Genomic DNA, 27,509 nt, shown 5'->3' with positions numbered 1-27,509 from the left:
ATGTCGACATGCAGCAAAAGCTCGTATCATTTTGCTATCTTCGATTCCTTACGACTCGAGTTAGGAGTATAGTTACAGGTTTTTGGTAGCCATTGTTGGGTTCAGGTATCGCTGTTTTATGTACCCCCTGTGGCGTGCGGGTGGATCCACGGACCTGCCGGTGACCGGCGCCCGGCCGCAGGTGAGGACCTGCTGAGGGAGTTCGCCGAGACCATGTCCAACATCTCCGAGGGCGTGGTGCTGGAGGACCTGGAGGGCTACTTCGAGGAGATCGACCGACCGTTCTCGGGCGGCGGCCGGCCGCCGTCTGCCTCCACCGAGCCGCCGCCGGCGCCGGCTCCGTCCCCCGCCTCCACGGCCGCGCTGTCCGCCGCCCCCGCCCCCGCCGCCGCCGCCGCCCCGACCTCGGCCGTCCAGTGCCCCGTGTGTCAGAAGCAGTTCCGCCACCGGCGCTTCCTGCGGCCGCACCTGCGACTGCACGACGGCTCGCTGTTCCGCTGCGAGCGGTGCGACGCGCCGTTCCTGCACTACTACAAACTGCAGCTGCACCTGCGCCGGCGACACGGCGTGGCACTGCGGTCGGGCCGCGCCGCCGCCGGCCGCCCGGCCGCCGCCCACCGGCGCGACTCGGCCGGCAAGCTGAGCTGCGCCGACTGCGGCCGCCGGTTCACGCATCTGACCACGCTGCGGCAGCACGAGCGGCTGCACCGCGGCGGAGGCTACCGCTGCGAGCAGTGCGGCAAGACGTTCCCCTCCAGGAGTGAGCTGTCGCGTCACGCCGACGGACACCGGCCCGAGAAACTCTACAAGTGCGAGGACTGCGGCAAGGCGTTCCAGGTGTCCACTTCTCTGGCGCGCCACCGAACGCTACACACGGACCGCGCGTCCCGCTGCGACCTCTGCGGCAAAGAATTCGACCGCAAGGATACCATGCTCAGACACCGCGAGACGCACAAAGCCAGCAACGAGCACTCGTGCCACATCTGTGGCAAAATGTACAAACAGCGTCGCATTCTGGTCAAACACGTCCGACTGATGCACGGCCCCGCCACGCACGTGTGCGAGGTGTGTAAGAAGGCGTTCCGGACCAACTACGAGATGGTGTCGCACGCGCGCAGGCAGCACGCGAAGGCGGCTCAGCCTGAGGGTCTTGTGTCTGAGCTGCCGGCGCAGCCCGCCTGAGCGGCGAGTGGTTTTTGGTGGATGGAGCCGTGGGCAGTCGGCCGCTGCGATGGACCCCGGTGGACATGGAGGCTGTGTGGGAGCTATGGTACAACTGCCCCGTTGTGTGCACGTCCTGTGGGGGAGCTATAACTGAGCAATGGTCTGTTCCTCGAACTACCCTTCTCCCCTCCCTAATGTTAACTTACTATCTTCCGTCCTTTCTTACTTCAGAGCTTTCAGCCCTCGTAAACCCAGAACGTCTGATTTGTCTGTGGTCGTCGTGGAATGTGATTGACGATGCCCGCGTGTTGCGAGCTTTTCTTTGTCGATAGATTATTGTACGCATGTGTGGATGTTATGGGTAGGAGAGTTTCCGACTTTCGTGTCCTGATCTGCAATGTGAGATCATCTCAAGCTGATGGTCAGCTGTTATTGGAGATATTGTGTACCCATGTAATATTATCAAGCATATAAGCACCTGTCGTGTAATGCCCAAATACATTTATCGTGATTGATAACAGTTTTTACCCTGTGAATTTGCTGAATATTATGGATATTATGGGCATTAGTGACACCTTTGCTCAACTGTGTGATCTCTTATATGATTATATGATAACGAAATATGCCGCTCACCATCAGGTATCAACTCAGCGAGACTTCATATTTTGTCAATCATGACCAGTGCAAAGACGGTATTCAGGAATAATACATGTATCAAAATGCGTCATCACATCTGGAACAGGGCCACAGGCGGTAACCAGTACACACAAACATTGGCACCTTACATGTGATCGACAACACGGTCCACTCAGGCGGAACGTGTGGAGTAGGAGACACTCTTCAGCTCATTCTAACATAGTCGATACCCACAGCGAACATTGGTAACGAATACATCACATTTGACCTCACCACGACCGCGCGATATCACTGGAAAGGAAGACGCTACCATCCAGCTGGTGGCAAGGTTAGTCACTCATTTGGCACATGTCCGTCTCCATCCCACCTCCCCGAGATCTTCTCCGTCAAAATGACCCCCTCCCCCCCTCATTTTCTTGTCTCATCACCTCGCGGCGGGACTGACTGCCCCGGTGACCGGCCGGCGCAGGGCACCTCTGGTGCGCGGGGACAGGAGCTGAAATTGTCCGACACGCCGACAGGCGGCGCTCTGAGCTGTCTTGCTGTAATCGCTCCAGCTGAGGCGAGACAGCGCCTCGTGCAGGGCGGCGCGCGTGGAGGCGAGGGCGCCCGGATCCGCCGCCCCCGCCCCCGCCCCCGCCACGGGAGTGGCCTCGCCTCCAGACGGCAGCGGCGTCCGTTCTGGAAGAAGGGTTGAACCACGTCACAAAGACAGCCAGAGAAAGTCCGATCACAAGAACCGACACCAAAGACGGAGCTCGTGTTCATTTGGGCAGACAGGGCTGGCCAGTGGCCTCGCTCGGGCGGCGTTGTCGCTACTTACCGGTAACGCTCAGCCGCTGCGACAGCACCGTGGTGCTGGAGGTCCGCGAGGAGCAGCGCTGGCAGTCCGACTCGATCCCCAGGTCCGGCGACGAGTAGGCCGGCTGGCCGCAGCTGCCGGCACCGGACAGGGGTGATAAATCCAGTCAGGGACAACGACATTCGAAGAAGCGACTAAGTCTACTCGATCACCCAATTCCAGCTGAAAACCTGCTCGTCCGTCCCCTAGTCTATCGGCCCCGCGGGTCTCCGCCCTTCCCTCACCTGGTGCGCAGCGGCTCGAGCGGGTCCGACTCGGAGTGGCTGCTGAGCCGCGGCCCGCCCGGGGAGGAGGGCGCCAGCGGCAGCTCACAGCTGCGTGTCGACTCCGGACACGAGTGGCCCGCCTCTGTGGACCGAGGAGGGGCGGCGCGGGCGCGCATAACGCCGTGAGAGGAGCAGACTGTACACAGACGCACAGGCAGGCATAAACGGGAGCAGAGAGAAATGTGGTGTTAAATGCAACTAAACGCAACATGAAACTTTTGAGGTGACCGTGAGATAGCAGAACTGATACGATCCTGGTCAATTCAACAACAAATAAAAGTGCGCTAGGAAATATAAGCAAGAACAATTCGTGCAAAGGTAACGAACCGTCATAGTCGTGGGCGTTGGCGCGCATTTTCTCGATCTGAGCTCGCGCCTTTTCCAGTTGTTCTGTGAGTTCCCTGACCAGTCGGCTCTCCTCTGGACCTGGTGTGTTGCTGCTCCTCCGCCTCCGTCGCTGCTGAGACTGCTGACACTGTTGCAGTTGTTGTTGATGTTGCTGGTGCTGCTGCTGGTAGTGACTGTGGTCGGACTGACCCGCCGCCTCCGCCAAGGCCGCCGCCGCCTCCTCGGCCTCTGCCTCCGCCCGCTGGCTCTCGTGCACGCTCTGCCGGCTGTGCAGCAGGCGCGCGCGGCTGCGGAGCCGGGCGATCTCGGTCTGCACGCGCAGCCGCTGCCTGCCCAGCTGGAGCAGCTGCTGCTCGGCGTGCCGCACGCGCTGCTCGGCAGCTGCAGCGCCGCCGCCGGCCGTCGGCAGCTGGCGCAGCTGTGCCGACAGCTGGCGCACCAGCTGCTCCAGCTCCTGCTGTCGCTGCTCGGACCGCTGCAGCTGCAGCTGGAGCCGCCGCAGCGCGCCGCCGTCTGAGCGGTCCGGCTGGCGGCGCGCCGCCTCGGCCAGCCGGGCCCGCTCCGCCTCCGTCTGAGGGCACACAGCACACACGTGTCAGAGATGATAGCATATTATACACGGGACACATATCGCAACCTAACCTTACACACAGCAGTCAGATAGTTGGTCTGGATCAGGTACTTGAACCGCTTCCCATCGCTGACGAACTACCCCCGTTACTGTTGATCTCTTCCGTCCGCCGTCAGACTCATTCCCTCCTGTCGGGCCTCGCTCTCACCTGCTCGAGGCGCTCCGAGAGCCGGCTGAGCTGCTGGGCGGCCTCGTCCCGCTGCTGCTGCAGCTGCTGACGCTCGTGCTCGGCCAGCTGCAGCCGGTCGCGCGTCAGCTGCAGCCGGCTGCGCAGCCGCTGAGCGCGCTGCTGCGCAGCCGATAGCTGCTGGGTGCTCTCGGCCAGCTGCTCCTGGGTGATCTGTAGGAGGCAGGAGCGGCTGGGTGTGATGACTGAACGGGCTAGGGGAATATTTACAGGATGTGGTGATTCGTATCGCATTCCATAGGACTCAGCGGTAAGTAGAATCAAATGAAATATAATGGAAGCTGCAGACTGTTTGCATTATTGAACACAAAGGAATTGCATGATCACATCTGTTCGTGCGATTGCATGTAAGCTATGAGTTTTGTCTCGACTGTTGCATGCTGTGCAGTCTGCGCATCATGTGAACGTTGGCTATTCAGATGCGAGCATGACGATGCACACAGTGTGGTCGAGTTAGATATGAATGTCGCATTCATTCATCGATGCCGTCGTTTGCGATACATATTGCAATGCTAATGAAATGCTCACCGAGTGCATTAAATCAACTATATAGGTGTGTGCTAATCACTACGTGATGCATCACTACCGCCGACATCAAATCAGTTGCATAGGAAAGAGATTGTTTGAGACAAACCACCATCCCTTGCTTGTTTCCTGCAGCCGTTTAGAAAGAACCTAAGATAAGATTTGGAAAAACTAAGACATGAACAATTATGCAAACTAATGAGCAGAAACTACACAAGCTCGGCCGTGGGTCCTGAATGTGTCGTGTCCCCTGTATTCGAACCGATCAGTCCGATCCTTACGGTAAGCGCCAGTGTCAGTTCGGGCGGCGGCGGGGACCTCCGTTCGGCCTCCCTCCGTCCGCGGAGTCGACCGCTGGCGGCCACGGCGTCCTCCAGTCGCCGGTGGAGCTGCTGGACGTCCTCCAACACCGCCACCGGCACCGTCACACCCTGAGGAGGAAGGATGGAGAGCGGCGTCAGCGGGGGAGTCAACAGGAGAATCAGGGGGAGGTAGTTGCGATTGCGAACAATCAAAGGAATCCCACTGGAACTCGTTTCCTGCCACACTCGCGCAGCATTAGGGATAACTAACCTGTTGTTGGGAGGTGTCCCCGGCGCCGGTGACCAGTTTCTGGCAGATGGCCACCTCTGCCCAGAGGCCGTCCCGCACGTGTCGCAGACCCTCGATCCGACCCTCCAGTTCCCGTAGCTCGGTGGAGGAGTGCCGGTGGATGGAGCGGCCTGGAGGGGGAAAAAACGGCGTCAGAGACAGCACCAGTGCACACTGCGGGGTGCGAGGTGACAAAAGAATGGAGCACGCTGCAAGACGCTTATGCCGAGATACCAGCGCAACATGAAGGATTCATAGACTGCTGACCTGATCTGAAGCGAGGAACATCTGATTTTACCAGGTTGCCATTTGACTAGGCATTGCCCCTGCTGTGTCTGAGTTTGTATTAAACCCTGACTCCCACTGACCTGTCCCGGTGTCGGTGTCTGACCGCCACTGACCTGTCCGGGTGTCGGTGACTGACCGCCACTGACCTGTCCGGGTGTCGGTGTCGGTGGTGGCCTCGGCCGGCGGCGGCTCCAGCGAGCTCCTCTCCAGTCCGATCCTGGCCCGGCTGACGCTGCGGTCCGGCTCGGACCACGTTTCCCAGTCGCTGTTATCGGCCGTCGGCGGGACGAACAGACTGTCACAGCGGGCTAACGACACCGACATCGGTCCTGCCGCCGTCAGGGGCGCCGGACTGGCTGTGAGGGGCGAACTCCTCAGCTCTACGGCGGACTGATCCAACTCCTCGTGTCTCTCCTCCAGCTCCTTTCCCTCCTGCTCCTGAACCAGGCCGTGTGCGAGGCCGGCCGCCGGGAAGTCCAGGCTCTCGGAGCGCAGTCGCGGCATCGAGCCCAGCCAGGTGGCCAGGTCGACACCGGGGCTCTCGGAGCCCTGCAGGAGGTCCTCGCGGGACTCGGAGCGAGACGACGGCTCGGGGATCACCTCGACACCCTCGGTGCTGGACGCCGCGGCCTGCGGTGGAAGGGCACGGGGTCTCATTAGGGGCATGACAAACTGTGCACAAGCCGCGGTACGCAGGTGTGCTGCACAGGGATGTGACGGAGGGAGAGCAGTGCAGAGGAGCAAGAACGGAGTGGGAGGTGTCATGGTGTGTTGGTATCGGTTTGACTCGAAGTGTGAACGGACGGCAGAGTGGCAATTTGACCGACACTTGACTGTTTTCTTAAGACAGGTCGCAAGGGTTTCCGGTTACGAAGCAAGTTATGTTGCATATCCAGCAAAGCGCACAAGTACAGTACGGATTTTAGAGAACGCATGTTTTGTGCCGGTCCTCTCTCCCTTCATATCCCGCTATATCTGAAGCTACCACCGCGCAGTCGGCTCCGCCGCCTCCCAGCAGCCTCACCTGTGACTCGAGGGACGCGGACGGCCGTCTCTGCCGCAGCAGCAGGCCGTCCCGCTCGGCGCGGCACTCTGCCAGCTCGGTCTGACCGCGGCGCAGCTGCTCCGACACAGTCTGCACGCTGGCCTGCAGCGAGCGGACCCGCTCCAGCTGCAGCTGCAGCGCAGCCGCCGCCATCGCCTTCTCCAGCCGGCGCTCAGAGGCGACGGCGGCCAGCTGCCGGCGCAGCTGCTCCGCCTCCGACCCCGGCCCCTCTGCAGTCTGTCCGCCGGCAGCTGGGGCGGAACGGGGCTCCTGCAGGTCGGGAGGCCATGAGAAACACGTCAGAGGCGCCGAGTAACTGGGATACCTTACATGTTTCATAGGTCAGGCCTCTCTATACGACGCATAGGAATAGGATCGCACAAATGACAAGTAAATCGTCATCTGTTTGTGACCGCTATTCTGACTAAAGACTTATACGAATTGAAAGAAGCTAAAGGTAAGAAAAACCTGAGGTAGCACTCGATTCTGGGATTCCATTGGGATTCTGACCTGAGAATTGCTGGTCTCCTGCGGTGACCGGCGGCCGGCCAGCGTCTCCAGCCGAGCGTTCTCCTGCGCCAGTCGCTGGCCGCGCCGCGCCTCCTCCTCGAGTCTCGCCTGGAGGTCCCGCAGCTCCTCCTGCAGCCGACTCCTCTCCTGCTCCAGCTCCTCCTGCAGCCGACTCCTCTCCTGCTCCGCCCGACTCCGCTCCTCCGCCCAGTCCCTCTCCTGCTGCGCCCGCTCGGCCTCAGTGACGGCGCGCGCCGCGGCGGCTCGCCGCTGCTCCGTCTGCAGCGCTCGGAGGGCGGCCTCCAGACGACTCCTCTCGGCCTCTGTGGCCTGGTGGTGGTCGAGCTCGGCGCGGTACTGCGCCTCCAGCTCCTCCAGCGTGTCCTCCAGCAGCGCCCGCTCTGCCTCCTCCTGACACGCGCGCGACTGCTGCTCGCTCTGCCGCTGCTCCAGCGCCTCCAGCGTCTCCGAGGCGCGCCGCAGCAGGGCGCTCTTCTGGGCCAGTTCCTCCCGCAGTGCCGCCGACTGCACCTGCAGGGCGTCACGGAAGGACGGGAGAGGTCAGCAAAGGTCGCCACAGGCTGTCAGACAGCGGGAGGATAGCACTGAAGGCCGGTACTGATCTTTATGAACAAGGACCGATAAAGGCGGTCTAAACCAATCCCAAAAACATGGAAAACCAGAGGAGATCCAAGCGGCGAACATGTAGAATGCATGAGAAAAAAAACATGGCTAAATCGGGCAATTATGACTAACATGAGATCCTCATTGTTATGATTTTACCGCATAAAACAGTTGCACGAGTGAAAAGAGAGGCAAGCATTTATCAAGATCAGGCACCTTGAGTTCAGCCAGGGCTTTAATGGAGCCGTCATTGGAGTCCTGACGCTGGAGTCGCTCCTCTAACATGTACACGCGCAGCTTCAGCTTGAAGTTCTCCTCTTCGAGCGACTTTTTCTGGTGCTCCTGCTCGCGGAAGGAGTGGCTGCCGAATGACACATCGCTCCGGCAGGCTGCAAACAGGCAACAACGACGCGTCAGGGTCGGACAATTGAACGACAGCGTGAAGGTCAACGGGCTGTAGAGGGCAGGCACACCACTGACATCATCCGCAGAACGAGGAGCAATGAGGCTGTTAAGGAAGTGACCCTGCAATGACCGCAGACTGAGACACAGAATGACACCATCATGCCTGATGTTATCCTTCTAATTATTTCAGCAGTCAGGCTACATTTCACAATGCAGGGCGACGAGCATAACCAATTGATAGGTATTGTGCCATTATCATCATCATAACCAGTCACAGTTGAAATGAAGCAGCTTGGACTACGTCCAACGACATCCACCAAAAGGTCCATCCATCTCAGCAGCCGGAAGCCGTTACCCCTCCCCGCAGCTGTCGGCACATCGTCTGTCCGAGCCCCCGAGTGGCTGCTCGTTGGAACAAACAGGTCTGAAGGCCTGATGAGAGTGTCCCCTCCCCTCTCCGAGGGGCGTGGTGTTGACGGACGAGCCGCAGACGTGCCGAGAGACCGGAACTGGAGCGGCGCAGACGCTCCTCGACTCTACCAGACGTCCCTCTGACCTCTACCAGACTCTCTCGTCTCTCCTGCGCATTACAGAGCACAGACTCATTCAAATGGTTTGACCGTCTCAGAACTTCGGAAGGAGAGGACGTGTGAAAAATGATCGAGTCCAGTCAGCTGGAGAATTGAATGGATAGGATGAGCGTCCCTGACAGGTTTCGCTAAAACGTCGTCTTACGTTCCTTTGAGACAGTTCCAGAAGAGGAGCCCGCCTCCGTTGCCATCCGCCCAAGTCGTTCCAAAGCTCTGAGGTTTTGCAACAGAGTGAGCTGTCTCGGCAGCGCTGGTGGCAAATGGCCGCAGTTAAAGTGCCGTTACTGTCGACAGATGGCGCTGTACGAATTGATCGCCACCAGCTGTGCCCTGCCATTGCCGTTCGTTCGAGATGGTGCGTTCGGAAACGGCGCCTCTGGCACCCAGCTGGAGACCCGGGCCCCAGTCACATAAAGCGATCTGGTACTGGTTTGGCCTGGAGCATTTGGCGAGATAATCGGACTGGTAACCGAGTTTGTTGAAGTTCAATGTATGATACCTAATGGAATCCCACTCAGGGCACCTAAGCATAGCATCGGCATGAAACCTTAAAAGCCCCATTCAACTGAACTGTTCAAGCTTTGGCCTTTCGCATGGAAACTTCAAACAAAGCATCGCATTCGGCATGCGTCACTGACGTGAACACTGAACAGCCGATACGAGCACACCTTCCACCCCGTCAATCGTTAGCCGTTTCAGCGACGCATTTCTCTCCTGTGTGTATACTGTGTAGGAATATCGTTTTACCGGCGCTGGTAAGCTGATCCTGGCGAATGCCAAATTACTCATACCGGTGGCGGCTGGTAATCAAGGCCGATACCTGAGCCGGCCAACATGAAAACATGCCGGGCGGCAACCCCTCCCGCCCCCTCGGCAGGCCTGCTGACCGCACCTGCCTTCAGGCGTCAGCGTAGAGCCTTCAGGCGTTTGTAAAGAGCTGCTTCGACTTACAAGACTGTAAACATTCACAAATTTGAAAATCGCCCAATACAGCAACGGAACACGTCTCATCGCATAGTCGTAGGGGAGAGAGGTCATATTGCGCCATGTTCTTAAATGCGCCACACCTTCCTCCTGCCCAAAATTCGATTCGAACGAATACTCGAATGTGTGCATTTACTTCACCACCAATAACTCGCTCTTATTCCGGTCCACGGGGGCAGGTGAGGTGTCTCAGCTTTCTCGCAGACCATTTTTTGTGATTTCCTCTATTTTCTTACGCGAAACAGTCTATTTCGACCTTTGCTAGTGTCATGGTTTATCTTAGAGATAGTGATTCAACTAATAATCATTGTTAATTGCTCGTTTAATGGTAGTTTTGAAAGTTTGTCACCACCGTGGCTTCGCTGTCGCCGCCATATTTGAAGCTCATGAAAAATGTGTTCCATTCGTAATTGCGCCCACCCTATTTGCGCCCTATTCTTCAACCCAGAGAAACAGCATCTGGTGGTTGGGACACATTTCATTGAACACTTTGATTATCAGAGCGCTCACCTTACAATTACCTTAGCCTTCACATCATAAATGGTTAATGGGCTGACACGTTCAAATAGGCTACTTAGTTAGGTGGCAAACCGTTGTTTTTAATAGGGCGCTTTTACATGAGAGGCATGGGCGCTTTTTGATGGGGGAGTCCGTAAATGCGCCCTTTGCAGATGTGCCGGAAAGCTTTCCTCTTGTTAATTTTGCTGGGTGTGATACAAATTGGGAGTTGTTATTTGATGCCAAAATAGCTGAGGTACAACTTGAGATATCATCAAACATGACAGCTGGTCAACTTTAGCCGCAATAGGCCGATATCCTTAAGGTGGCGCAATATGACCTCTCTCCCCTATATGTTCACTGTGAATTTCATAAGTACTGAGCTTCGGGTGTTTATATGAAGGAAAAACAACCGCCCGTTAACTTAACATTTCTGTCGGGAGATCGGTATTTACATATTTGCGCGCTGGCCAGAGAGCCACCCCCGGGCGGCCGGCTGGTTTGCGCCGCCCCGAGGCGGTCTAGCGGCAGGCAGAGGCACGTGCCACGCCACCGGGTCAGTTACCCCTCCCCGCCGGGCCGCCCGGGAGCAGCCGTCCATTTTCATTCCGCTAATCAAGCCCCGCGGCTGCAGCGGCGGGCCGTGGACCGTGGGCGGGCAGTCTGCACCAGATGCAGAGGTCACCAGAGGACGGACCGACGTCGCAGGGCGGAGCAGCGCAGTTCGCGACCATTCCAGGCCGTGGCGTCTCATCACCCTCGTCCTTCACACCCTGCCGCCCCTCCCTGTCTCCGCCCCTGCCCCCTCCCTGTATCCGCCCCTGCCGCGGCCTCCTTGCCTCCGGCCGGCACCGCAGGCATGTGGACAATGTCAGCGTGCCCGGCTGAACCGCGCGGCAGCGCTGCGGTCCGGCCGGTACAAACTCCACACCGAGGCGGCCGGTCAGCACGTTTCAAACGCCCGGCCGTTACAGCCAGCAGTAGTTTCGCTTTGGTTTCGCTGCGGAGTCAAATGGGGAGCGGTCGGAGCGCCAGAGCGCCGCGCTGGTCAATAAGACGAACCGCCCGCGTCAGAGCGTACGTCAGCTCTGCTGCAGATGTGAGCGGAGCGTGAAATGACTGCAGCTACGCCGAGTCGCAGATACCGTGACCTATACGAGTTTCCAACGCTCGTTTAGGAATGTATGCAGAATCGCCCACACTACATAAAGGCCATCTTTCATACACATGGCATAGAAGTATCACACGCGTGGAACATGTCTTGCCTCGAGAGGAAGCATACGAGCAGGAATGTCCACATCCGTGACCGAGGCGACCTTTGCTGCTGGCAGGACACCAAGATCCGCAGCACATGTGGCGACAGGCGGCGGTTTCATTGCTCGGAACATGGGGTCATGCCATAATATACAACCTCCCCACTGGCCAGCGTCCAAGGGCACCTGCCAAAATGATCCATTATGAGCGAGCATAAACAAAGTTCATGTTCCAGAACTATGAAATTAATCGCTTCCGTTGGCAGAACCTGCTGAAAATCATATTAGTGGTCCTGGAAACGTAACAACGAAAAACTAATGGTGCTGTCTAAGGATGTGGTGAAAAATCCAAGAGGATATGTTTAATATGTTCCGTTTTGTTCAGCTTTAGTGCTATGAGATCCATCGAGTCGGGAGTGCCACGTTTCTGACCCGTGATCGGTCCCGACCCAAAACCATCATGATCCTGTCATTTTCCTGACGCTGACACTGGCCAGCGGACATAAGACCGCTGAACAGCGGACATAGGACATATGACAGCCGGACAGCGGACATCGGCCGTGGAGACAGAGGCCAGGCCGACTCAGCTGAGACCAGTCCGGTCGGTCAGAGATAAACAGACGCGGCGTCAGTGCCGCCCCCCAGGCGCCGACCTCGCCCTGACATAAACAGAGAGAGCGGTATAACTACGACGGCTCTGACGGGTGGGACACGGACTGCAGTGACGGCTCCGACACAGGGCGGTGTCCGTGGGGAAACCGGTGGACGGGGGAGATAGGACGAGAGAGAGATGTCAGCAGAGAAGTGGTCGGACGGGGGATGTCAGCGGAGGTACGGGTGGGTGCGGAAGATATCAGCCGGGGGAGATGGTAGAAGATGGGATATTTTTTAGATGGGTTTAGAGGGGAGATAGCAGTCGGCATATAGGCAGTCATCGGGGGAGATTTTCAGCAACAGAGACTGTTGGACGGGTAGACGGTTGATAATGAGAGATAAGCACCATCAGGACAGGCGTGCTGTGGCCTTCTAATAAAGCAATCAACGATCCAATAAAATTGATTTTCTATAATCGCCAAAAATATTCTCTCATTTGTTTTCCATATCAGGTTAAGCTACATACAAATAAGTGACCTTTTCTCTTGCATGCAAAAACGCCTCATGTTTGACGCTACATCTGTCCGTGAGGATTTATCTGCAGCCGTGAGCCGCCGGTCTAAATGCGTCGCGAGACTGGCGGACGAGCGCAGTAAAACACCGTCCCTAACACCTCCTGCGAGCAGCCCAGACGGCTCCCCGGCCAGGCAGGTATTTCTGGACCAGGAGCGGAGGGGTCGGCCGGCGCCGCAGGCAGGGGGTGCCTTCTGTTTACCCCCACACTGATCAGAGCGCTGCTGCAGTGATGCAAGCGCTGAAAGTACGCCGAGCGCCTCCGCGGACTGGCCACCAGCCAGCCCCACCCCGGAGCTGGAGCTTTGCCTCTAAAAACAGGACTATTGGCCGGACCATCAGGATCGGCAGTGCAGGGGAGTCGGGGACCGAGCCACTCGACAGAAGACGGCGACTCGTCGCCCCATCCCCGTCCCCGTCCTGTCCTGTTCCGTCCCGATCCACCTCCGTCCTGTTTCAGTCCCGTCCTGCCCCGTCTCCGTCCCGTCTCCGTCCTGCCCCGTCCTGTCCTGCACCGTCTCCGTCCTGTCCTGCCGTCCTCCGCCGTCCATCCCCACTCGGTCCTCGCCGCCGCTGCGCCAAGATTTCATCACGGACGGAGTCCGGCCAGAGTTGCACCATACAGCCGCGGAAAATACATGACAGATGGCGAGAGGACACCCTTGCTTCGCGTCAGCGCACGGCGTCAAAAACAATGATCCGAACGAAACCACGGTGACGTCACTCGACGTCGGCTGAGAGAAAATGTCGGGCCGACGACGAATATAAATTCGTCTCCACGCTGCGTGAAAGAGGTCTGTCCGTCAAAAGCGTGCTGCTCTTGGCAGCCGCTTGGAGCGGACTCGGCTCGGAAACCGGGTCTCCAGCTGGGTCGCGTTTGACACGGCAGTTCTGCAGCGCATGTGGCACATAAAATGCCTGAATTCACAGCATATGTGGAATGTGTAGCTTTATATTCGTCAGGTGCATGGCGGCATAGCTTGCGGACATCTGGAATAGTTAATTAATACTGCGAATACGAGTATGAGACAGGATGCGGAAAGTGATATGTGGCTATATGCTCAGTTATTTGCATGGATATTTTATTTCATATTTCCTAGGTGGCTGCATCTATTTCTGTGTGCATGATATTGCCATTGTGGTCGAACTACATCCTGCACAAATACCCACACGAAACGCTTCATTTCAGTGTTATGACGCGTTTCAGTGCGGATGAACATCAAAATTGAATCGACTGGCAGACGTCAGAGTGTTATTCAAGTGTGTTCAAACGTATCCGTTTCCTTTGATTTTATGATTCGTTCAACGTTCCTCAACATCGTAGCTTGTGTTCGCCAGCGACGATCTGCAACTGTGAACCAGTGTTCGCCACGGGCCACAAAATCTCAGCCCAGCCCGGCCCAGGCCCATGGGTTCAGAGCCCGGCCCAGCCCGTACCCGTTCATGGCAAATATGTTCAGGCCCAGCCCGGCCCGGCCCGTCAAACTTAAAATAATCAAGTTACAGTCTTAGTCTCTGATCCTAAAACAAGCATGATTACACTACTTTGAGGATAATTCTAAAGTCAATCTTAATTTGCTAAAAAACATTGCATAAAGATAAACATGACAATCATGACACCTTTCTTTCAAATGAATACAATTGTCTTTAGTAGGGCACAAGCCACAAAGGTCAACAGTAACAGCAAACACATCAGTAAATAATCAGTAAACATCAGTAAAAAGGTATATCATTCCATTCTATGAGCAAACTTTTCTTGCAAACAAAACAAATATGAAAACATTAGCGTGCATAATTATTAATTGGTAACCCTCATTCATACTTAAAGGAAGGGCTTGCAACTTACTCTATATTTCCCAGCATTTACCAGCAGAAAAACTCTTGACTTATGTGCATTGATGAATCTATGTAGGTCTGGTTCATGGTTGATGCCTTGCTGATTAATTCACTCTGAGTGTAATGAATGTTGCTACAATATTCAAAGCCTGAGATACTATACAAAATAACACTGGCTAGTGGCTTCATCATTATCTTCTAATATTTCAGAGAAAGTACACCCACGGCCAATAGCCTATGAACCGAAACTCTAAAAAATATATCTCTTGCCTTATTCATAATTTTGTTATTTACTCTGTTCAAGCTTCAAAGATCATTAGCAACATAGGCAAAACGCAATGGCACTTTTGAAATTTAATTGGGTTCTTTTGCGACTTTTACGCAGCATTATCAACAAGGAATTACTAGCGAACACAATGTGAATGTCGCAGTTGCGTCAGGTTGTCATGAAACTCTATTCTAAAATAAAGATAAATTTAATGATGGCTGTACTTTACTGAAGTTCTATAACCTGGCTTAAAAACTGATTTTTTTCATTTCCATCAATTTCAGATCACAAAATAAAATGCATTTGCTAATGAAAAATACAAGATTTGTTTGATTTAGTATTGCATATAGATGCCACCATAATCGCCGCCATCGCCGCCATAAACGTTTGCATCGTTTGCATGCCTTGTGCATAAACGTCAATAGATGCTGGGAGGGTGGGGTTGGTAACTTATTTTTCGGTAAAATCATGGACAATTTAAGAAGATTTCACCGCGATATATTCTATAGTAATTTCTCGTTACTCACAATGTGTTTCGTGAGTATCCTATTTAATTTCTGTTTGTCAAAGACAGTCAAAATGACTGTATCTGCAATTGTCTCACTGTCGCCATTTGTAAGGGTTTTGCTAATAATTGTATTGTAGCGCATCATTGTTGAGTAGTTTAGTAATTGTTCAGGTCTTATAGTTCTCAGTAGGTTATTCTGACAACATAATTTGTTACTTTCATAAACAAACTGATAATGTAAAGATTATCATAGCTTTTCGGTTGCCTGATTTTTAATGATAACCGTTCATATTGCGATATGTTTTGATGTTTTAAATACATACCTCTAACTTACAAAATTTCCTGAATTCAATACCATGTAGGCACTCTTACACATTTGCCAAATTTTGTTCAGTTTTGGCATTCTTCCAGAGGGTTTGGTTTGGTTTGCATCAGTTTCCAAATTTTCTGAAATTGACATTGGGCGCGAACACATGAAGTCCATCAAGATCCTGGCCCGGCCCGTCCACTTCGTCTGTCCCAAACTGCAAACATCACAGTCGCACGACAATCCGTTGTTGAGTTCTATTCGTTTGAAATTTTGATTTTGCAATATGTTTGTCTCAATTGCTCAGTATATGTGGATTGCAGAACAACGGTAACCACTCTGTGATGACGAGGTTAACGTCTTTCATAACATATCCAAAAATGAAGGCAATCGAAGCAACGATGCTCTAGATATTTACGAAAAACGTTTCTCATAGCGTTACGCGTGAAACGCACCCTTAATCCATGATATTTGAGGGCCCGGCCCAGCCCGTAGCCCAGCCCGGCCCATGGCCCGTTGGGCTGGCCCGGCCCATGGCGAACACTGCTGTGAACTGCGAATGGCCGAGGAACGCAGCTCGTCCTTTGTAGATCGCATTGCCAATCGTCTTGGGAGGTGGTGGGTGGGAGTTTTTCACAACGTTATCATATAGTGTTTTAAGGGATAGGAGACGGAGATCGAGAGGTCAAGGTCAATGGAGCGAGAGCCACGCGGGAGATGGGTCCAAAGAAGTAAAGATAAGAAAATATCTGAGCACATTCGTTTTTTCAGTGGTGTTCAATGCCCATGGTTTTTTTTTTTATCTCCAATGAGGAGGAAACACCCTGGACCAGTCGTTTCAGAGAAGAACGACACCGAGTATCAGTTATGACACCGAGTTATCTTCTACGGTACATGTCACGTATCGCTGGGGTAGAAGTGTTGTAGTTCGTACTGACCCCAGCCGAGTTCCGCCGTGCCCAGACCACGACATGGTGCACGGTGCATGGTGAGCTGTCCCCACGGATACTCACGGGAGCTGGCGGCGCTGTCCGTCCGCGCCAGTTCGGCAGACAGGTGCGACAGGTTCGTGCTGCAACACAGGGACGCGGAGAGCGTCAGCGGACCGTGGATGTCCTTTCCCATCCGACACACTGGCACGGAGCGGGTCAGAGGACGGTGGATCCCTTCGGACCCCTTGGGGCGCCATCCGACACACTGACACGCAGGGCGGTAGACCCCATCCCGTCCGACACACGAGTCAGAGGAGCCACTGACCCGCAGCCATGACCCGACATTACATACATACACCATACTTCGCAAAACGAAAGAAAAACAATCATCATTCCACCGTCTGACATGGAACGCGCTCATGATGAGAACTGATACGCACTGCATGCAATAAATTCAATTGATGTGAATAACATCCGGTCCATGGCGCTTATATCAGCCTTTAATTTATTGATGGGAGAATGTAGACATAGCGCCCAGTTGCTGATATAAGCGGTGCCAAGGCATCGCCCGGTTTATGGTTCAGACAGGTCGTTTGTTTTCTTTTCTGGGGGTTCGAGGGGGTGTTGTTTGAATGACGTAAATAAGCATCATCTATTCCTAGGGAAAATTGTTGACTCATGTGAATTAAAACGTTATGCAGAGGAATTAAATTACAAACAAGGGTTAATAAAACTGGTTAAATGATGATAATTATACTCATAAAAATGGCATGAACTTCACGATAATGACAGAAATAACTAATAAGTATGGTGGATCAAAAACGGACATATATTTATAATCCAGGGTGGAAACTGTCTTCACTTTGCCGTAAAACTATTTGTTGCTACGGTTCGGGCTGCTTGCGCATTTCGCCACTAGATGGCAGTAGCAGTGAGCGCCTGAAATTATACTGTGCCGCATGGCTCTTATCCTGCTCTGGCCATTCTGGTTCGTCTTCTTTGATGGTAATCGGAAATAAGTAACGGCGAAAAGAAAATACAGACACTGACGACAAGGACTAGGTATATGTTCCACAAAAGAAGCAAAGAAACATTTTAAAGGCGACACACGAGCACAGCGCCATATACCTATATTCTGATAACCTCACACTCATTAGGTTACACACACAACGCCGTGCCGTGGCGCCGGGCGGCGGTGAGGCGATAGCCAGGAAGTCGGACGGGAAGTCCGGCACTTCCTCTGACGTAAGAAGCAGATAAGGGACCCACCCAAGGATTTTGAACGCTCCCTCAGTGAGGCAAGAAAGGCATGTGTTGTAAGAATGTATGATAGCGCTTTATAGAAATGCCTAAAGAACATCAAATTGTATTGTATCAACAAATAATATTTCCTTCAAGTTAATTCTAGTTTTATCTTAGTATCTATGTCGAGTTATTACGGTTAGCAATGTAATACATCTGAAGTTTTATCTATTTCTACATTTGTATTTAATCAATGTCACCTGATATTGACATTAACCTACATCCGGTGAAACTAAACATGTCAATGGCGCTCTATATATTGAAAAATATTAGTGATGACATTCTAGCGCATGGACAGTGCGATGTATGAGCAAAATACATTATAGAGCACCAGTATGCTCAATTCGGCTAGGTCAGCAGCACTAGCCAGCAGCGTGGAGGGTTCCCTGGCCCCGGCCACGCCCATCCGCCGACCGGGCGGGGAGCACGGGACCTGCTGTCGGCAACGGCGAATCTGCGCCTCCTGCTTACAGAACAAACACTGGGAGAGGCCGGGTCCCGGTCCCACCAGATGGAACGCGGATCGGCACCAGCTGGCGGCGTCCCCATCCCCAGTAACAGCCGTCTGCCTTCCCTCCGACCGGGGTGTCTGTGACCCCTGCCGTCCCGGGCCAGTGCACTGGAGGAACCCCTGCGATCTGTGTTTGGATCTTTCACGTCCCCTCAGTATTCATGGGAGCAAGGCCACAGGCCCACCTGCAGGGCCTCCTGTCTCCCCCTCTCTCCCCCTCCCTCCCCCTCTCTCTCTCTCTCTCTCTCTCTCTCTCTCTCTCTCTGTCTCTGTCTCTCTCTCTCTGTCTCTCTCTCTGTCTGTCTGTCTCTCTCTCTCTCTCTCTCTCTCTCTCTCTCTCTCTCTCTCTCTCTCTCTCTCTCTCTGTCTCTCTCTCTCTCTCTCTCTCTCTCTCTCTCTCTCTCTGTCTCTGTCTCTGTCTCTCTCTCTCTCTCTCTCTCTCTCTCTCTCTCTCTGTCTCTCTCTCTCTCTCTCTCTCTCTCTCTCTCTCTCTCTCTCTCTCTCTCTCTCTCTCTCTCTGCCTCTGCCTCTGCCTCTGCCTCTGCCTCTGCCTCTGCCTCTGCCTCTGTCTCAGTCTCTCTCGCCATCTTATACTCACTCTCTCCGAGATGAGTTTCCTGCTACAGACAGATCTATACTAGCAGAGCTCCTTCCACCCTTTTCATCTCCATCTCCCCCTCTATTTCTGGTCCTCTCTCCCCTCTCCCTCGAGGTGCGCCCGCTTCCCCCGCACACTCCAGGCAGCTTTGTGCGCCAGAACTGCCAGACCTCGCAGCCTTTGTCTGTCGCTCGCAGCGTCAATGCTCGCAGCCAGGGAGGCGAACCGAGGTTCTAGTATGACAGGCGTAAGGCCAGAGACTCTGGGGATTTGGTTGGATAGGCGATTCTGTGGCGGTGACAGGTCTGTATAATGGACGGATCTCAAGCAACGCGTCTTCTGCTATCGGTTATTTGATGGCATAAGGTTACTATAAAAAATACTGAATAATTCACAAGCGACCACAGCTCTCTAAAATAACACCGAACATAAGTCTATTCGTCTATTCCATGGCCATTGCAGACTGGGTGGTAGTTATATTGGCAGACGTTAGACGGGTCTTGTTGCAACTCACTCAATAAACATTCTGTAAACAAAAACAAAAAACAATGTGTGGGAAAGCAGGGAGCAGGTCACCTCTGTTTTCTATTTTGGATCACTGAATTTCGTCAGTTTGAAATCGAGGGATGGTTTCGTCATATCAAGGTGCGATATACCTATATCCTTGGCACAGAGCAACACAAAATTAGCTTTGTGTTTGGGATTTCATCAGCTGGCACGGTGTGCAGTTCCTCACAGGCACATGGCCAAAGCACATGGCCAAAATCCGGAGTCATGCATCATATTCCAAGTCGAGTTCCGTTTTCTTTTGACTTAAATAGAATCGCTTTGAATTTTTCTTTGAGCTTTGAGCTGCACTTTTCTAAATGTCTTCCTCAAACAATGGGTATATTTCCATTAACCCGGCAGTTGCTGGGGTATTTCGCCACCCACCGTTTGCTGGGGGGGGGGGGCGTTAAACGCCCCCAGCCGATAACTCGAGAACCAAAAGGCGCAGCGAAACGCACGAGGCGGCAAACGAAAGAACGCGACGAGACGCTTCAGATGAGTACTTTTAAGTTGAATTTTGAGGTCACAGGTCGGGTCAAGGTCAGGTCAAACACCTGAAATCGGGGTTTCAGTAGCATGGACTTCAGGACTTCGCAATGGGCGCCTCTCGTCATAAACTCTGTCAAAACGGTGCACAATCCATCATATAAGGCCTACAAGAGTGTCAGCTCCATGTTGGGGTCAGTCAAGCATAGGTCAGGGTCAAGGTCAGGTCAACCGGGTAGGCACATATCCCCGAAAATCAAAACTGATATTCGCAGCCTGTGACACATGTTTTATGGGTAATTTGGGGCGTAGAACACGATGGTGACATTCATTTTATCATATGTGTACGTGTTTGGCTCAAAAAATTTAATTTAAGAAATGTATCTATCATGGTCGTGAAGTAGTCACGAGAAATTGCCAAGATTCAGTTCAAGATTTTGGAAAATGCGGAACGATAATCAATAATCGAAGATAACCATTCGATTGTTCATGGTATTGGCAGTCTAATGGCGTTTACGGCATGTCTGTATGTCTATTCTGTGATTTTATATGATTTTTTAAAAATATGCCGTTTTTGGTCGAAAACTCAGAAATCATGACGTCACTAAAACCTCGATATCTCAGAAATTTTCCGACCGATTTTTTTGAAACTTTGTCACAATAACCTTCAATCAATTCCTTACAGGTACACAAAATTTGGCGCGCCTTTATGCTATGGCCCGGCGAAAAAAGTGGGGGCGTTTAACGCCCCCCCCCCCAGCAACTCGCGGGTTAAACAGCTGTGATTTTTGATTGAGAAAAATTACGAATATTAATGAGATTATACAAAAATAACGATCGGCCGGACCCGGGCCATTGAGGCCAGGGCCGGAGTCGTGGTCGCTGACGTGTCGTCTGTCGAACGGACTCATCACATGGATGGATCGTCGACAGTGGGGAGGAGCCAACGGCACCTACTTCTGTCAGACTTACTGCACGGCAAACGGAGTGGCAGTCGCCGAGAGCAGCAACGTTTCTGCTTACTGTCTAGTGGTGAGAGGAAAAGCGTTTCATTGCAAGGGTTTGAGGGGGAGTCGCCGACGAGTGAGGTAAAGTCTTTCTCTCTCTCTCTCTCTCTCTCTCTCTCTCTCTCTCTCTCTCTCTCTCTCTCTCTCTCTCTCTCTCTCTCTCTCTCTCTCTCTCTCTCTCTCTCTCTCTCTCTCTCTCTCTCTCTCTCTCTCCACGTCCTAAGAAAAAAGGCGAATGGGATGTGCTAGTAGACCGAAAGAGTAAAATTGGTTGCATCGGTTTGAGCCCATCTGCGGCTACCAAATATGCATTCTAAATTTATATGGTACATACTATAGGTATGTTACGTTTTACTCGCTTGGAAGCAACTTTTTATTGCTCAGTACTTTTTTAGCTGGACCCATATTTAGAAGGGCTCTGAAGGCTGATGTGTAGTCAACTGCAGTCAGTCGACTAGGGCTGATTGAATCAATCTCCAAGTCGATCGACTTACAACATTGAATCAATCTCCAGCTACACAACTGGTAACTGAGTTGACCTGTTCGAGAAACTGACGACCCAATTGACAGCTACATGATTATTTTACTTCAATCCAGCGTTCTGTCTTTCCGTTGGGAATAGCAAAAAACGATGGCGAAGAGGGAGTGAGCAATGAGCATGTTGGATGACGCACTCAATCCACTGAGCTCGGGAAAAGCGTCAAACTCATCGTTTGTTAACATTTTTATTTTCACCGGGTGACCAAGTCTATTACTGAGGGTTGCTAGAGTTGAATAAGCCCCTAGAGGCTTTTATTTTTTTGGGGCTTAAGAGCATAAGGCAAGTCCCTACCTAGTGTGGCTATCTATTGCAGTATTTTTTTCAAATCGTATGTTTGTCTAAGCCTGCACGCGGCCCCGTAATAAACCATAGCGTCCATTGCGAACCGCAAACATACTGCCACGAATGCAAACACCGCGACAGCGGAAGTGCGCTGCTATCTTATCGTCTGAGGACGAAAAAGCTGATCTGTCTTTATGAGCTGGACTGCTATCGCCATCACCCGGTGGTCCGTGCCAGCTCAGTCTCGGTTATTTGCACTGCACACTGACCACAAGCATTCACACGTGCAAGCATTCTACATGGCCAATTTAGGGGCGTTACAGAACGGTGATGATCATTTATAACGTCAAAATTCAATAAGATGTTTGGGTTCGAATACATGGCATTAGCAATAGCATACTTTGCTTCTTTTTTCTGGCTGGCCAAGTGTCCAGTTAGTCGAAACGTTTGATTTTACAACACTTATTTTCATTCGCTTTGTATTTGTAGAGCGAAAATAGGTATTCCCATGCATACACTGCATTGCAAGCGTCAATCATGCTACAATACCAAAAAATATGCATCATAAATTTTCAGATATCTCTTCTCGAGTGTTTGCGCTGCCTGCTATAAAAGCAGCACATGGCAAATAACACGCAAACTGAACTGGCGCCCACGCGTCTTTTTCAAATATCGGCCCACTATCGGCTAAGTCAACATTCGTTGACGTGACGGTTTGAATTTCAATCATCAATCGGGACAGTTTATGTCACTGGGAAACATGTCCCGATTGACGTCAGTACTGGGGCCGTGCAATGGTTATAGCTGCACTGCTTCTCGACGCTGGACTCTCCTCAGCTGCGAACGGGCGGGATTTGTCTCAGCCTGGACAGGCCCGCGGTGCTGACGACATTTTGTTTAGACGTCCCGTCGTCCCGGGAGTCTGAGTCACCGCAGGCGGGGGGGGGGGGAGGCACCCCGGGGCTGCCTAATGTCCGGAGGGACGCCTCGCTCTGGCAGATCTGGAGCGACTCAGTCGCAGAGGCGGTAACAGGGGTTGGGAAGAGCAGAGGCTATAGGATTCTACGTAGACGGATCCGACATATGCCACACAGGGAGGGACATAGAAAGAGGGAGGGGAGAATAATGGTGGGAACTGAGCTAGTTCGGATCAAATTTACCAAATTTATCTTTTTTTACCGTGCTCAATGGGTTTGTATTTAACTGGGCTCCAGGGGCGGATCCAGGAAAACTCCAAGGGGAGGGTCATGAATCGAAGTGGTGCCCCTACCTATACCCAAAATTAAAAACTCAACGGATTTCGTCCACTTCATTTTGGTGGTGCCCCGATTTTCAGTTTTTTATTTTTATTTTTTATTTTTAGTCAGTATCTTACCTCTTAGCCACAACCACATTTACCAATTGTAAGCAAGTATATATGAATGTGCTATGTGTATATATGTTGTGGACGCTGAGTAATGAGTACTTACCAGGAACGTTATCAGGTAAGCAAATCGTTGTCAGTCCGACGAACTTGACCCTGGCGTCTAAAGGGTCTGTCCTTGACACTTCAGGCTTGTCAGGGGCACCAAAGTCCTTCCAGGGACACCACAAACCTGTCAGGGGCACCTACGGCCTTGTAGGGGCGCCACAGGCCCGCCAGGGGTACCACAGGCCTGCCAGGAAGCAGGGGCACCACAGGTCTAGCAAGTATACACGACAGGCCTGTCAGGGGCACAACGGGCCTGTTGGGCCCATGAGCACCCCTAGGGGCAGGGGCACCACAGTCCTTCCAGGGGCACCGCAGGCCTGTGAGGGGCACCAGCGGCCTAGCAGGGGCACCAGTCAACACAGGCCTGCCAGGGGCACCACAGACCTGCCAGGGGCACCAGAGGCCTGCCAGGAGCACCACCGACCTCGCAGGGGTAACTTGGGCCTGTCAGGGCCCAGGGGCACCACGGGCCTGTCGAGAGGCACTTCAGGCTTTTCAGGGGCACCATAGTCCTCTCAGGGCGCAGGGGTAGCAGGGGCACCAGAGGCCTGCCAGGGGCACTACAGGCCTAGCAAGGGCACCACTGGTCTATCAGGGGCACCACGAGCCTGTCATAGCCAGGCATCTCAGGCTTGTCAAGGCCCAGGGGCACCACAGGTCTGTGAGGGGCACCAGCGACCTAGCAGGGACACCAGTCAACACAGGTCTGCCAGGGGCGCCACAGACCTGCCAGGGGCACCACAGACCTGCCAGGGGCACCAGAGGCCTGCCAGGGGCACCACCGGCCTCGCAGGGGCACCTTGGGCCTGTCAGGGGCACGACGGGCCTGCCGAGGGGCACTTCAGACTTTTCAGGGGCACCAGTCCTCTCCGGGCGCAGGGGCACCAGAGGCCTGCCAGGGGCACCAGCGGCCTAGCAAGGGCACCAGAGGCCTGCCAGGGGCACCACAGGCCTAACAAGGGCACCACGGGCCTGTCAGGGGCACCTCAGGCTTGTCAGGGCCCAGGGACACCACAGTCCTTCCAAGGGCACCGCAAGCCTGTCAGGGGCACCAGAGGCCTGCCAGGGGCACCAGAGGCCTGCCAGGGGCACCACAGGCCTAGCAAGGGCACCTCTGGCCTGTCAGGGGCACCTCAGGCTTGTCAGGGCCCAGGGGCACCACAGTCCTTCCAGGGGCATTACAAGCCTGTCAGGGGCACCAGAGGCCTAGCAAGGGCACCACAGGCCTGCCATGGACACCACAGGCCTGCCAGGGGCACCACCGGCCTTGCAGGGGCGCCTCAGGCCTGTCAGGGGCACCACGTGCCTGCCGGGGACACTTCAGGCTTGTCAGGGGCGTTACAGTCCTGTCAGGGCCCAGGGGCACCAGGCCCGTGGTGTCCCTGCTAGGCCTGTGGTGCCCCTGGCGGTCCTGTGGTGCCCCTGTCAGGACTGTGATACCCCTGATAGGCCGGTGGTGCCCCTGGAAGGTATTTGGGCCCCCGGGCCTCAAGGGGGGGGGCCATGACCCATGTGACCCCCCCCCTTGGATCCGCCCCTGCTGGGCTCTGTCCGCCCTCAAATAAGGCGGGCGATGAACGTGTTGTAAAGATGTATCAATCCAACCGGACTGTCAAGGCTCCGGGTCCATGCACCGGCAAAGGGAACGTATAAAAATATCGCCGTCGACAGCTGAGAACGAAACGCAGGGCGCACGGCCGCCACACGGGCCCGGCCAGTACGGCAGCGGGTGAAACTTAAGACTGTACACTACCAACCACACCGCCAACAGCCGTACGGCAACGGCAACAGACACCGGCTCGCACACAGACAGACAACTGTACAGCGAGCGCGCTCACACACAGCTAACATATCTAAAACGGCACCGACGTCGCACGTCGCGCCACCGAACAACCACTCGCGACCCTCGGTATTGTCATTGGGCGTCACGGCGCCCGTCACGGGTCGAACATCACGCGGAGTCACGGCGCCACCACAGTCCTAACGTTACGGCGATCGTCACGGGCCCGACGTCCCAGCGCCGGTCGTGCGTCCGCCGTCCGGTCGCGGCGAGTCCCAGCCAGTCGGCAGCTTGTACTGGTGCGCGGCGCGCTCAGAACCGGGCGCGGATGTAGACAGCCGACACGTCGTGGTCGCCGTAGCCCACCCGCTTGGCATGCTTGAACATCTCGTTGGCGGCGGCCGTCAGGGGCAACGGCTGCTCCAGCTGGTCCGACATGGTCAGCGACAGCTTCAGGTCCTTCGGCATGTGCTTCAGCGCCATCTGCGTCTGGAAGCCGCCCTCGATGATGGCTCTGCCCTTTTCTAGCAGCAGCGGGCAGGCGAGCGTGGTGAGACCGAGCACCTCCAGAACGTCCTTCTGCTGCAGGCCGGAGCGGTCGGCCAGCGCCATACCCTCGGCCGCCATATCTTCCTTTTAGACATATTTTTAGACAAACTTACTAGTAGCATAAGTAGCTCAAAAACTACAAGAGGCCGAGAACTGATAACGCTAGCGACAGTAATTGTCCGTGCTTGTCAACGTAGCATGCATGTCCATACGGTTTGGGGTTGCCGTGAATCCGTCCGTGAGATGAGGCACGTTCAACATCGAGGTAGACGACAAAGTGTCACAGCTCGAGTGATAGGTAACGAAACTCTACATAACTTAATGCCAAATAACCGTGAAACGAAAACGGGAAAATTTGCTCTGTCGAAATCAAGTAGGGAATCGAATGTCAGTGTCCCATAAATCCGTTCTCTTTGTAGAGACTCCGTTCTTTGCTTTCATTCCCTTCTTTCTTTCACCAGTCTTTCATTTTCTTTACAAATTTTATATTTATCTGCCCGCTGTCCCGATTCCTATTATCTTTGTCTTCTTTCTCATCTCTCTCTCTCTCTCTCTCTCTCTCTCTCTCTCTCTCTCTCTCTCTCTCTCTCTCTCTCTCTCACTCTCTCTCTCTCTCACTCTCTCTCTCTCTCACTCTCTCTCTCTCTCGCTACCCCACTCTCTCTCTCTCTTCCTCTCCCTCTCTCTCTTTCTCTCTGTCTCTGTCTCTCTCTCCCTCCCCCACACACTGACCTGAATGGAATGTGCTCTATGGCGGACGACTGCCGCCGCGTTGGCGTGCTTCTTGGCGAGCTGGAGTACATCTTGTCCGCCTGCTGGAGCGGAGCTCTCCCTCCTGCCAGGCTGAGGTGCTGCGGCCGCCTCAGGCGCGGCCCCGCGCTGCCGTCCCCCGCCAGGGGAGGGCTCTGTTCGTCCGCCACGACTCGCTGCTCAGTTCAACTGACGCCAAGTCTCGCTGTTTGCACACCCGCAGCTCACTATCACAAGTGCGGTCACAGTTCACGCGAAGAGTCAGTGACAAACACGGGTGACGGGTAAAGTCTGCTGGAGAAGTGTCCCGGTGCCGACGGACCGCTCCTCGCCGCGCTCCGAGACGAGACTGCCCGATCGTCGGTCCCCCGTCCTCTCGCTCCGCCCTCTTTGTCCCTCCGTCGCCGTCTGCGCGGCGTCCCCCGGCGAGGCGCGTCTCTGACAGCGCCGCCGCCCGCGTCGAACGCCGCCAGGGGCGCCCCGACCGGCCGACGGATGCGCGGCGGGCGGACCCCCGACGGGCGGCCGTCGACAGGGCTGCGGCGGGCGGACCGCGCCGAGCATCCGCCGCCGGCTCTGCGCAGATGCGCGCCACCCTCCGACGCCGCTGTTCTGTATAAATAGACCACCTCGCCTCCCGCTGGGGGGGGGGGGGGAGCGGGGAGGGGGCTGCGTGTCGAGGCCGAGAGACTGAGTGCGTGGGGAGATCAGTGGCGAGGGGAGCGGCTGGAGGCGCCGGCTGCTGGTGTTCCCAGCACCCTCCCGCCCCGACTCCAGCCACGATACACCGGGAACATGGTCACAATGTGTGATCAGAGCATCCGAGCCTCTACGACCAGCCACGTGCCCGTCCGGAGTGCAGGCCACTGACCCAGTCTGTGTCACCCAGACACAGAGCTGCGTGCAGTGCACATTCACGCACAGTGCACATCTGCACAGGGACCTGAATGCTGATCAGCTGGTCTGGTCCGAATTCGCTACACATGCTGATCGGTTGAAGCGGTGAGGCGTCGGTGCAACGTTTTCGGTGCTGGGAAGTGTTCCCTTCTCTGCATATAATCAAATCAAGAAACGTTTTCTAGGAAAGGTTATGGCGACGCACGACCTAGTCGTCTCTCAAGCAGCGTCTTTCGTCAAGGCGACGTCTTTCTCAAGCAAATGCAAGAGAAACATAAAAATAGCATGATATAAGTCGTTTTCACGACGGCCATCTGGTACACATTTGGTGCACATCTGGTACAGATTAGGTGCAAATCTG

The 27,509-nt window shown here is 54.3% G+C and overlaps 1 protein-coding gene across 2 annotated transcripts; it reads right to left on the bottom strand.

The window, feature by feature from the left end:
- Positions 1 to 1,859: 1,859 nt before the first annotated feature.
- On the bottom strand, positions 1,860 to 26,667 carry LOC122368545 (trichohyalin-like). 2 transcript variants are annotated; one of them, XM_043342566.1, is made up of 14 exons: positions 26,234 to 26,639; positions 16,507 to 16,565; positions 7,894 to 8,066; positions 7,234 to 7,584; positions 7,054 to 7,200; positions 6,523 to 6,813; positions 5,645 to 6,128; positions 5,193 to 5,341; positions 4,901 to 5,050; positions 4,056 to 4,247; positions 3,256 to 3,847; positions 2,887 to 3,010; positions 2,624 to 2,736; positions 1,860 to 2,481 (listed from the first exon to the last, which is right to left on the bottom strand). In XM_043342566.1, exons 1-14 carry the CDS (start codon positions 26,302 to 26,304, stop codon positions 2,225 to 2,227), a joined length of 3,153 nt encoding a protein of 1,050 aa, XP_043198501.1. In that variant the 5' UTR covers positions 26,305 to 26,639; the 3' UTR covers positions 1,860 to 2,224. The 2 variants fall into 2 exon arrangements, with proteins under 2 accessions (XP_043198501.1, XP_043198500.1); XM_043342565.1 differs by having other exon boundaries at positions 7,054 to 7,584; positions 26,234 to 26,667.
- Positions 26,668 to 27,509: the final 842 nt, after the last annotated feature.

Source organism: Amphibalanus amphitrite, unplaced genomic scaffold, assembly GCF_019059575.1.
Source record: "Amphibalanus amphitrite isolate SeventyFive unplaced genomic scaffold, NRLGWU_Aamphi_draft 000956F_arrow, whole genome shotgun sequence".
In the NCBI taxonomy this organism is placed as follows: Eukaryota; Metazoa; Arthropoda; class Thecostraca; order Balanomorpha; family Balanidae; genus Amphibalanus; species Amphibalanus amphitrite.
This window is presented reverse-complemented; position numbering and strand designations above follow the sequence as displayed.

Coding starts and splice junctions, on each gene's coding strand:
- LOC122368545 (XM_043342565.1), bottom strand. CDS start 26,304: ATGTACTCCAGCTCGCCAAGAAGCACGCCAACGCGGCGGCAGTCGTCC. Junction 16,566..26,233: donor ATAGAGCACATTCCATTCAG/GTCAGTGTGTGG, acceptor CCTGTGTTGCAG/CACGAACCTGTCGCACCTGT. Junction 8,067..16,506: donor GGACAGCGCCGCCAGCTCCC/GTGAGTATCCGT, acceptor GCCTGTTTGCAG/CCTGCCGGAGCGATGTGTCA.